This window comes from Labrus mixtus, chromosome 14 (assembly GCF_963584025.1).
Source record: "Labrus mixtus chromosome 14, fLabMix1.1, whole genome shotgun sequence".
Taxonomy (NCBI): Eukaryota; Metazoa; Chordata; class Actinopteri; order Labriformes; family Labridae; genus Labrus; species Labrus mixtus.
In genome coordinates this window covers 20,202,430-20,214,915 of record NC_083625.1, presented here as the reverse complement: position 1 = coordinate 20,214,915, position 12,486 = coordinate 20,202,430, and the positions used below count along the sequence as shown (strand labels likewise).

General features: G+C 37.6%; 2 protein-coding genes across 3 annotated transcripts in view; one reads left to right on the top strand and one right to left on the bottom strand.

Moving 5' to 3' along the window:
• Positions 1-899: 899 nt before the first annotated feature.
• Positions 900-2,327, bottom strand: LOC132988704 (olfactory receptor 52N2-like). The gene has a single exon (XM_061056276.1). The coding sequence runs from the start codon at positions 2,036-2,038 to the stop codon at positions 1,088-1,090; it is 951 nt and encodes a 316-aa protein (XP_060912259.1). The 5' UTR covers positions 2,039-2,327; the 3' UTR covers positions 900-1,087.
• Positions 2,328-10,220: 7,893 nt separating this feature from the next.
• slco2b1 (solute carrier organic anion transporter family, member 2B1) overlaps positions 10,221-12,486 on the top strand; it is a 35,898-nt gene continuing 33,632 nt past the window's right edge. The window contains exon 1 of one of the 2 annotated variants that reach the window (XM_061055697.1): positions 10,221-10,340. The gene's annotated coding sequence lies outside the window, so the exon portion shown is untranslated. The remainder of the gene's footprint in view (positions 10,341-12,486) is intronic. The other variant, XM_061055698.1, reaches the window with a different exon arrangement.

Sequence of the window (12,486 nt, the reverse complement as noted above, 5' to 3'; positions counted from 1 at the left end):
GGTCGGTACCCAGAGCTAAACATCAACAGCCTTAAAATTCAGCTGTCAATGTTCAGGTCTAAATACAAAATTCAGTCCACCACAGATGTGGTTGATCTCATGAGAGAGATGCCAGTTGAGGTCAGAGGCCTATTTGATCAAGTAGAAACCCTTCTGAGGCTTTTGTTAGTCATCCCTGTGTCATCGTCAGAGGTGGAGCGAAGTTTCAGCGCTCTGAGGAGACTTAAAACATGGCTCAGAACCACAATGACACAGATGAGGTTGAACCATGCTGCTGCGTGCCATGTCCACCAAGAGAAGTTGGATAATGTTGACATTAAACAAATATGCCAGCAGTTCATTGATGTTAATGAGAGGCATCGCCATTTGCTTGGCTCTTTTACATAAGAGCAAGGCAGTAGATGTTGGGCTATTTGGATTGAAGGTGTGATAGCAGTGTATAGGAGTGTATATTGGGATTTATTTAGAAAAAAAAGACTAAGGCACTCTGTGGTAGATCTGTGAAATTGTATATAAATATAAGGAGCAGGCAGACAACGTGTTTCTGTATAATAGCAGTCTACATGCTTGTGTTTTGTTGTCAATGTTAATGCTATGTATAATGCAAAGTTTAATGCAGTGGTTTGCACTATGACTGAAGTAAAGTTCAGACATCGTTATTACACAGCCTCCTCGTCTGTCATTACATACACCACCACCATTACACGTGGTGGTGGTGGTGGTGGGGGGGGGGGGGGGCTATGTCCCCACCAATGTCAAAATCAAACCTACACCCTTGGGCGTAAATATCCAGTCTTCCACCGGCAATATGTTTGTACTGTAAGACCTATTATAGTAGGTCTGTATTATCATAAACAGCATATAAAAACAATCAAAAAATACTGCAATCAATTGTGTAAATGAACTTTATTTTATCAAAAATATGGTTTAAACTTGTGGTTAAACATTATAAAAATAATAGTTTACATGTGTGATTAAATCGGTGAATGATTTGTAAAGTGAGGATATAGCTGTTTCATTAGCCTACAGAATGTTGGATGCCATTTGCAACTATTTAATTCATACTTGTTTAATTAAAGTCATTGGGTCATTTCACATCTGCCACAGCCATTGTCTTCCGTAAAAATATGATAAGGATTTTTTCTCTGACTGCTTTGATTTGCAGTCCGTAGATAACAGTGTTCATGGCAGGAGGAATGACGTGAAACAGGATGGATGCCATCTTCCTTTCTTGTGATAAATGAGGGAAACGGTGTAGGATAATTATTACGCTGCCTGACATTAACATGATGATGTACACAGCCAGGTGTGTGACGCAGGTCTGCAACGCTCTTCTGTTCAGCAGCTTGCTCTTACTGATCACACACACTGCAGCAATCTTCATGTATGTGAGCGTGACGCTGCCGATTGAGGTGCCCAGCAGGAGCACGGTGTAGCCAAGACCAAAGATGTTGTTGATGAGGACACTTTCACAGGACAGCTTAAACAAGGAGGCGTTGTCACAGAATGGGTGGAATATTTCCGCCCTACAGCGCGACAGGCGGACACTGAGGCTCAGCAGGATAAGCACCAATATGAACGACACCGCCCAGGCAGACACAGACAGCTTCACCACCATCTTGCTGGTCATGATGGTGGCATATCGGAGGGGGTTACAGATTGCCACGTAGCGATCAAAAGCCATGATAATGAGCACGGTGTGACAGTTGCTGGCATAAAGGTGAAGACAGAAGGCCTGAATCGCACAGTTGATGTAATGAATGTAGCGCTCTGCGTAAGGAATGAAGAGGTCGCTCAGCAGGCGTGGAATGAGCGCCGTGCACCCGAACACATCATTTATACCCATGTTACAGAAGAGCAGATACATGGGCTGGTGGAGGCTCCTCTCCAATGAGATCAGGACCACCAGGCCAATGTTGGACACCAGGATAAAGATGTATATGAGGAGGAGGACTGTGAAGGTGGCGACTTTGGACTGGGGTAGCAGTTTTATCCCTTCCAGAAGCAGAAAATCTGTGCTTACAGTCTGGTTCTCCATAATGCAGAAGGGCAATTCTGGCCTGTAGTGAGGACAAAAGACAGAAAAATATACAAATATGCATTGAAAGTGTCATTTTTGGGAGCCAACTTACTATAGGTACAAAAGGTTTTGTTATTGCTGCCATAGATTGCTTCTATCTGTAGACTGCAACAACCTCATTTCCTGTCCACTAAAGGTTGTTTTTTTCACTTAGAGGCTCAGATTGTTATTATTAGTCTACCTTGAAGATTCTTACTGAGACAGACATTTTTTGTTAAAATGTAGGTTGAGCCAGAATTAAAGCCATGAAGAGAAGAAATACATGAACAAATTTGATCAATTTGCTAAAGAGGGTTACATTATATAAAAGGAGCAATTCCAAACTTTTTGTACCTGTTAAGACAACAAAAAATATAAATTATTGTTATTATTTTTTTAAACCTTTAATGTAAATAATAATATATAATACAAATGTTTTAGGAAATCCAAAAAACATATATTAGGTTATTTACACAAACAGCAGAAGAATCAGCTCTGAAACAGCAGCTAAAAATTAGAGTAGCTCTTTAGTATAGGAATTAATGACAGAAGTGATATAAAAGCATTATCACAAAGAATGTGAATGCACTGTTAAACAATAAGTCACAGTAACTTCTTATTCATTGTCAGTTTAACTAGCAGGTAGTGTTAATCTTGTGTCTTGAAACTCAGTATTTTGAGTTTACTTAATCTCAGCTCACGTCAAATCTTCCAATTTACAAACATGATTAAATATAAATTAAGAATATGAGTCAAAAAACATTCCATGTGACAAAATTGTTCCAAACGTAATGTATAAATGTATAATGAATTAAAGGGTAGATGTTCACTGTCTATCTATGTTGCGTGTATAAAATTTAACCCCGGGTCATATTTTCCGTGAAAGCTCCAGGACATTTTATGCACGTTCTCAACGTCCTCTTCACTCCGCTCCACTTACAGAGATCAACAGTACAAACTCATCACACACTCCCGATATATAGCCTGAGGCCGCCTTCCACACACTTCTATCCGCCCTAGGAGCTCTCAAAGGCGGACAAACTCATCACACACTCCCGCTCTCAGCCAGTGCCTGCTGAGACTGTCGTTTGTAGGATGCAGAATGAATACAGACACACAGACTCCTTCACAGATTTTCACATGTGTATGAACACTTACCTCCTCTGTAAACATTATGTCGGTAAATATCCATATTAAGGTTCAAACAAAAACATTTTTTTAGTACAGTAAACCTAAGTAAAAGTTTCTGCTGTCTGTAAAGAACAGAACATTCTCAGCAACAGGCAGGTTTGCATTTAGCATAGCATTTGACAAAATAAATATATTGTATTTATTGCTCTTGTTCTTGTAAAAAGTGTATGTGTCATGATGTCTTTCTATGTGTTGTGTTGTCTTTTAACTGCATCTTCAGCCCATACTAAAGTTTGAATTTAATTGAATAAATGTATCCCAAGAATGATCAAATTATCAAGTCAAATCAAAATAAAATAAAATAAAGATTTATGTTCATCATATTCCCTTTAACATGTTTCCAGCATGCACAAATTTATATGAATAACATTTGTAGAGCACCTGTTTCATAAAATAAAATAAAACTCAAGTCAACAATTTAAATGTCATATACAGTCTTAATTGATAGGAATATTGGGGATACTATTTTGGTCAAGAGCAAAATAGTTAAAAAATTAATTCCTGTATGATAAAGCTATGAAGAAATGGTTAAAAAGAATCAAGAAAAATCTGGATCATCTTTACTTTACTTCTTTACTATATGGCCTTTAAGGAACACATGGAACATGAAACAAAGGTTGCCATACAAGTCTATAAGTACATACATACATATAAGTCTGCCTGTTTCATTAGAATATAACAGTGTCATTTGCAATCATTTTTAAATATATAAGAACATGTTTGAGATCATTCAGTAAAGGTGAGTGTGAGTCACATTTACCTCTGACATGAAGCTCCTCTGCTCAGACCTGAGAAGAGCTGCTCCCTTTATAAGATGAAAGTTGGAGCTTGTTTGTGTAGATTGTTGGGTCACCAGGCAACTGTTGTCAATTCCTCATTTTCCTCGATAGTGACATTATCAAATTGTTGATTCTGCCCAACTGTTTGCGACTTTTTTTGATCAAAAATCGATCAATTTTTTGTCTGTGAACTAGCTAGCATGAATGTTGAAAAAGCTGGACGCTCTAGCCAAGTTATTGTTGTTATGAAGCTGTTGTGCTGTGTTGGCAGGTTGGTCACGGTGTCCTCCAATTCAGCAATATATTTTTATTAAGCCCAAATATTTTTGTGAAAACTATCAAGACATTGACATATTGTTAATGACTTAAAATTATTTATTTTCTACACCAGTCCACAATTGAGTTACCCGTCCCACAGCTCATTTGCCATGATGAGAGTGCTGGAGAGGCCGTTAAATCTGGCAACACTGCCCTGAGTCATTGCAGTGCCGAACAGCTTGTTTCTGACATTAATCTATTAATACCGTTTTTATGAATTGTTTTTAAAAGAGCAGTAGTTTTAAATGTTTTAAAGGGGTAACATGTAATAGCGCTTGTTTTGAGTGTTTTTATGAAACATCTGTATTCCCTGCATTAATAATTATTTACTGCCGTTTGAGCCACAAGTTAAAGCTTGGCGAGCCGCATGAGGCTCGCGAGCCGTGCAATGAGTAACACTGCATTAGAAGAAAAGTTTTTATTCAGTCGGACTCAGCTTTGGGTTTGTCTTGCTTTTGGCTCTCCATTACAACTGTTGCTGTTACTTTGGGTTTTCATTAGTTTTTTTTTTAATCTAGTGGACTATATACAGTAAATTCAATTACTGTTTCATTCTAATGAGATATTAAACGTAATGGAAAAATACAATAATCTGTTGGTTTTTATGATGATATTGTGAAATGAAAGCTGCTTTAATTTGTTGTGAGCCATGAGGCCTCCCAGGCAAGTGATTTGATGTGAACATAACCTCACTGTTTGTCTGCTGTTGTCACAGGGACATAATGTTAATTAATACCAGAAGATTAAGAGACTATGCAGAGATGACTCAGACCTCCTACCTCACCAGCTGAACTTAATCAACAACTTCCTGCTTCTCTGTAGAGGAAAGTTTCTCTGTTTAGCAAATTACAAGACATCACCATTTGGCTTGTTCAGTTCTTTTTAAACCCAATCAAACAACACAAAGACTTGATAAATATTTGATTGTAATAACCAATAAGACCATGCTTTTATAATACATGCAGACAGTGTGTTTGCACTCTCTTAAAGATATAAGCAAGGTCTTCCCTGTTAAAAAAAAAGCTAAGTATCTGACAGCATTTGTTGCTCCAAAACCTGTATATATGTTTCAGAACAAATGTGCAGGTTGCTCATGCCGTGTGCACCAATGCACCCCCATACCATTACAGATACTGGCTTTTTGAACTGTGCATTGATAACAAACCAGATGTTCCCTCTCTTCTTCAGCTCAGAGAACAGGGTGTTATATTTTATTTCATCAGACCTCAGGACAGTGACCTCGGACCCAAAGCTGGCGGCTGCATTTCTGGATCCGGTTTATACTGTATACATTTTCCTCTTTGCATGGTAGCCTTTTGTCTAAAATGTGTGAATGCAGCAATTAAATGTGTTCACAGACTATGCTTTTAGGACACAGTGTTCCTGAGCCAATGCAGTGATGTCCATGACAGAATCACATCTGTTTTTAATGCAGAGTTCTCTGAGGACCCAACTAACCGGTCCTTCCAATATTGTTTTTGGGCTTGTCCCCTAAATCCTTTTCTTCAGATTATCTGAATCTTATAATGATATTATGTATTGTAGATTGTGAAATCAAAACCTTGCCTGCCTTTTGTTGCCACTGACCCAACTTTTTTTTCTAAAGTTATCAGCATCAAATTTATAAAGGTAACCTCCCGCACTGTCTTACTTGCAAACAAACGTTTATTGGCAGCGTTTCGCTACTAAACCTTCATCAGGTAAAAACAGTTTTCACATATGCAGTCCTGAAAATATCTAGATAATTTCAGGAGAGAAACCCGGGGGAAGTCCGAGTGAAGAATTCCTTACCTTCAATTTTTTGACAGACAAATTGCTCTCTTACGCACCTGTCTTATAAAATGGATGTGCAAAGGTTTTTTCTATTTTTAATCATCATCAAATTCAAAATGGGTATATAATTTTCCAAGAACAATGACATTGATCTGTTTCAACATTTGATGTGTTGTTTTTGTGCTTTTTTCAATACATATTGTGGTTTTAATGATTTGAAAATTATTTTATTTACATTTTAAACAACATCCCAACTTTTCAGGATAAGGGGTTGTACATACTTTGTCCCCCCTTTCAGTATCCCATTTGGGGATACTGAAAGACATTATTAGCATTTGTAGCATACAACAGGGTATACAAGCGAGGCTTTACTGTCAGCCAGGTGGAAAATGTGCAATTACCCCAGAGCCTCTGAAAGAGCTTCAGCATGGCTGAATTTATTTTATTATGTCGCACTGAGGCCTCACAGCTCCCAGGTGTCTCAGTGACCAGCAAATTAATAGAATTAAAAACTGCAGTGAGGTGTTCATGGAATGTAGGACAGTTGGCCACTCTCTGGAGAGAGAGATTTCAATAGTTGGCCTGTTCTCTACCATGAGTGTGTTAATTATTTGCTACAAAGGAAACACATATTCAAGAAACTCTCCATTGTATTTTGAATTTTGTAGAATAACTTACCTCGGTATATGCTTTGTACAAAAGTGCAAAAGTTTTTGTCTTCTACTCATGATTGGTCCAAGATGTGTTTAGCTGAGCTTAGCACAATAAGTGACCGCAGGGAAATTTGCAACTGCTTCCTGTCCTTGTACTACACTAGCCTTTTTGATAACATCTCACCTTTCCAAACTTAAGATTTTCTACATAGAATTTTTCTGTTATAGTTTTTAGTAAAATGTCTCATCACATTTTGGATGTTGTTATAACATTTGGTTCTGGTAATGCATGTTTCCCATGACTTATCATCAGGTCAAGAGTTTGATTTGTCCAGTACTTTACAACATTAGTCCACTCTGTTAAATGCTTATGAGCAAATATGCAAAAACTCAAAAAGGTGTTTTATGGATAAGACATGATTTTTAAAACATTATAATAGTCCTTAATTCATTAAAAATCGAAGATTTCGTGCAACTTTTATCTCATCTTAAAAAACCCATTGTTTTTACCAGGGCCTGGTTGAAATGTGGTATTACTGCCAGAAGGTGGCTCTATCAGATTTAAAAGGTTTGCTAACTTCCCTAAAATAACAAAAGAGTTTAGCATTATTGACAGTAGTGTGACTGACTGTGGACATGCTAAGAATCTTTTTTACTTAACATTAAATAAATAATGAATCAAACAATCTATTTTACATAACATTCAATTAAATAGTTTTTTTCCCAAGATAAAATTAGCGCAATTTGGTGCTAAATCTGTTAGTCCTTTAAAGGCAATTTCCATTTTTGTTTGCATCAAGCTAACAAACTAAGGTGGGTGTGATATTATTTAAATTTATTCAAAGAATCGCCATACAGGATTGTGTCGTCTGCAAAGTTCACCAGAGTGACCTGTTTGTAAAAAAAGGTAGAAGTGAGTGCTGCACTGGGTCAAAGAAAATGGAGAGGAATAAGGTGCTCTTCAAGAACAGGGGACAAAAGTCAAATAGTTAATAAAAAAGTTGACTGTCCTGGTGACAAACAAAGTTTGAAGTGTCGACAAGCAGTCTAAACTGAACTTCTAAAAATCCTCAGTTTAAACTCCTTTTCCACACTTCAAACTTTGTTTGTCATCAGGACAGTCAACTTTTTATTAACTATTTGACCTGTTTGTAAGTCTCTTTTAATTTCCTAGAGGATAGTAAAACATCAGTGAGAGTTTTGTCCCTGTAGATCCCAGGAGCTTCCATTACTGACTGGATCTGATAAACATCTATTATCGTCCTCTCTTTACTCTCAAAGGACTAATTACCATCCGAAACTGTTGATAAGTGTTTAGATAGTCAGCAGCTCACAGTGGACCTCATTAATGGTCGCCTCTGTTTCAGAAACAGTAACACTCATTACTGGCTGCTGTGGTTACTGGAACACACAGTGATGAAACTGGTGGACCACCAGGGGGCAGTGTTAGTCCCCTGAGCTCCCAGCATGCAACAACTGAAAGAAAATGTAACTTTCCAAACATCAACAAACACGGAGAGGAAACATGAAGTTTCTTTCTTAATCGGAAACTTTTTGTTCTCATATTTCTTCAGCAACTCAAATACTCTCCATCACATTTCTGGATCAGCTCAGAGATTAAAAAAATATTTTCTTGTTTTAAAAACAGAATACTGAAAGGTGAGCGGCACAATGTTTGTATTTCTATTGCCACAACTGCTCCATTGTGAGGTGTAATCCTTCTCCTATACGTGATGAGTTTAGAAAGCCGACATCTTTTAAGTGCAAAATGAAACCTTTCCTAGTTTATTCCTGAACATTTTAAGAAATGATTATTTATCCACAGGATAATATAAAAACTATTAACATGACGACAAAGTACAGATTTATATATTTTTAAACAATACTTTTTCAAGTATTCCCCACGACATCGGGAGCAGATATGAGAGGAGATTTGAGTAAATAAAAAAAAAAGTGTGTTTTGACTGATCTTATTCTTGGTGATAAGCTGTTCTACAGGTTTGATGCAGCTACAGAGGAAAGCTCGATCGGCCTTCTTTTAAGTCTTAATTTAGGCACATGCAGGAGGAACTGGTTAGTGGACCTTAGTGCTCTGGCTGGAGCAAGAACACAGAGCGGTTCACTGCTTTAAAAGTCTATAACAAAATTTAAAAATGAATCCTGTAGCCAGTTGATAGACAGCAGCGTAGGGGTATGTGGTCGCTCTTTTTTGTGCCGGTAATATAACAGAAATGGAACAACTCAAAATCACAAGTTTTGATCAAGCTGTTTCTGATTTCTTCACCAATTACAGCCTAATTACCCAGAACCCTTAGGTTCTGTATACATGTACAGGTAGTGGTAAAACATTGTCTCGCATCAGCATCTCTTGTTTTTGATGACTCAATAACTCCCAGACATGAACTGTTGAAAAACAATAACCGCTTATATTAGAAGGTTTTCCAGGTGCTTATTCGACCATCATAACGTCAGCAAATGTACAAAAACTGAGAAAAGACAGATCAAATCCACTGTCATTGTTTTGCAAAAATCTAATTTATACAATCCTCAGACATCCATGTTAGACAAATACTTATCTGACACAGTTTGAACTGTTTTAGTTCACAATTGCCCCCAAGGAAGGAAGGGATAGAATACAGGAGTGAATCCTGCTTTCTGAAACTCTTATTCAATCTACTAAATGTTCTGCTTATTAATAGAATAGTTTAATGCATAGCTAAGCTTTTTTGTGGGTTTTTAAGTGACATATTTGTCTTTGACTTGATGTAACTTTGGCTCCATCTGCTGGTCACACATGATTGTACTCTGTCTAGTTTGGCTTCATGACTTGACTGCAGTGTGTAAGGGGACAATGGTTCAGATGCTAAACTGAGGAATCTTCTTGAGCACTCTTGTTTCTAAAAAACACACTTTTTTGAACAGGAAAAAACATGTTATACTGCTCTTTTTAAATGTATTTGTTTGAAATAATTTTCCAGACAATTTGGTCAGTAGATTTCTCAATTTTTCTGTCAACAAAAAAGTTCCAGAACTTGGTTTGAAAAAGCAACAAAACATTTTTAATTATTCCTGCAGATCCTGAGTAAGAGTCACCTGAATTTTTAAAATCTGGTGATAGATTTTAGTACAACTATGTGTTCACTTCAAACAGGAGCTGGTACAGATTATTATGCACACTATTAAAGCGGGACATACATACATACATACATGTACATAGTAGAAGACATGTTACTAACACGTTATTAAAAACAGGTTTGTATTTATCTGTCAACTGTCCAAACAGTCACACAAACCCTGATTAAAGTAAAAACCTGTTTAGTTACCAGGCTGTAACAACACACACGAGGTACTGAACACTTTCTCATAACTGCAACTATTACTCCTCCTTTTTTTAAAGAGATCCAAGTCCAGCCTTTTACACCAAAGGTTCAAATTCCAGCTCTAGCTGCTCCTCCTCCTCCTCCTCCTCTGAGGTTTGTCATACTCTCAGCTGCTGGGACGACTGGACAGTTTGGTTAAACAACACGAGAGGGAATCAGAGAAACAGAGCTGAGCTGCTGCTTCACAGTGAGTCTGATCAACTTTTTCTGTTCCTTCTCATCAATGAGAACTGGTTTATAAAAGAAGCAGATTTGTTTCTTCAAACTCAACTCAAACAATGCAGAGTCTGACTTAATGACTCTCCTGCTGAGTTACATCCTGACTCTTGTGCTGCTCTGGTTCATGAATGAAAGTTATTGCTGTGTTTGTGTTTTCAGAAGAATTACCAGGATACCAGATTGTTAAACTTGGATACAATTCTAGTAAAAAAATGAAATTATATCGATATGAGTTTGATACCACAACAACACAAATGTAAGTCCAATAGGCTCCAAACATATGAGATAATTTCCTGTTTTTAAAGATTAAAACATGCAGACAAACTCCTGCACACTGTCTAATCTAATCAAATAGAGTGGGAAACATTGCCAGTGTATTTGTACAATCCAGACAGTGCTCTCTATCTTTTGGTTAGAAATCTGATCTGTAGTTTGTTTTTTTTAGTTTCTGAACTTTTCCATGTTATTGATCATTAAAATAAGAGAAATTGTGTTGTTTTGAAATGTGTTATATAAAAGTAGACCCACCCCTTAACGTGGTGCAACTGCACCTTTACTCTCTTTTTTTAATTAGGTGTATCTTTATGTAACACCTTCAGCAGAATTGACCTAGTTAGTCTTTTCAAATGTCACCATGTGAAACTACATGTATGTGTGTATATGTATGTATGATCTGATTTATAATACAGCTTGATCGAACAGATCTGAGATCAGCAGAATGCAGTATTCAGACTCATTCTGCATCCCCAGAGGCGCTGTTTGTCAACAGGCAAGGCAGGAAAATGATTGGGGCCCCAGACCAATAGGGGGCCCAAGAGGGCTCACAAACTTAAACCAAAGCAGTGGTGCAAAATGTGCAAATTTTGCAATGACAGTAGGAAAACTCCCTAAGGTGACCCCCATCTGACAGCACTCCCTCTCTGTGCTCTGCTATTTGTCTCATGCAGAGAAACAGGAAAAAACAAGAGGAGGAGGAAGGGTCGGCTGGTAGACTCCCCCATAGATTTTTGCCTGGGGCCCCGTCCGGCTCTAGAATAGCCACTGTGCATCTCACAGATATACTCTCGACCTTCTCAAGGTCCCATTTTTTCTATTGTAACATAACAATGAGTAAGATCTTTTACCTGCTTTGTAAAGTGTCTCGAGATAACATTTGTTATGAATTGGCTCTATACAAATAATGATTGATTGATTCTCTGATATTTAAACCTATTTCATATGACTGATCTGAGATCAGTGTTGTCCAGCAGTTAGAATATTTTTTACATCCCACCAAACCACACAGGGACTTCCACAAGTGGGAAACTTTCTACGAGTTTTTAAAAGTTTTTAAAATACTCACAGAGCGTTCAGATTGACCTTACATCACACTGTAGTTCCTCTAATGGACACTAGATGCTGCTCTGAGAAACTTAACAAGCACCAAAACAAATAAATTTGTGTCCCGTATTGAAGATAGTTCAGTGGGTCTGATAGTAATAATACGAGGTGGTGTGTGTCTGAGGTTGTTGTTGCTGTGAGTTGGGATCCACTTTGTTTTGATTTGGGCCCTAAAGAGATGAAAAGACAACACAATCTGTCTGTTGACATTCCTCTGCTAGAAATCTGTTCCTTCCTGCTCATGGAAGGAACAATGCTCTGGCTTTCTCTTTCTTGTCTTTCTTTTTCTCTGTTATTGTCATACAACAACTAAAACCCTAAAATTATCTGTCTAATATTGATGTATTTCATTATTGTGTCATGCATAAACAATATGCCCAGCACAAAACAGGCTTACAAGACACCATTATTAATACGTAGAGACCAAAGATCACATAATAATAATAATAATAATAACACTAACATCCTGTTGTTTCTTCCATGCTTCTAATATGTGAAAAGCAGCCTTTAAGCCTCGGAAGCGGCAGGCAGTGTTTTCAGATCAGTCCATCACTTCACACACTTTAGGATGGGTTGCAACCTAACTAGCAAGCATCAAATAAGGTACTTCCTCTGGTGTTCCCTTGGAGCTGTCTTCTGCAGTGAGTAAATCCCCATAGAGCCCCATTTACAAATGTCCAACTTTAGCAGAAAAGCATGTTTACAGCCTGAAACTGATTTGGTCTCTGAGGCTC

Excerpts from the sequence above, each read along its gene's own strand:
- LOC132988704 (XM_061056276.1), bottom strand. The coding sequence starts at position 2,038 with ATGGAGAACCAGACTGTAAGCACAGATTTTCTGCTTCTGGAAGGGATA.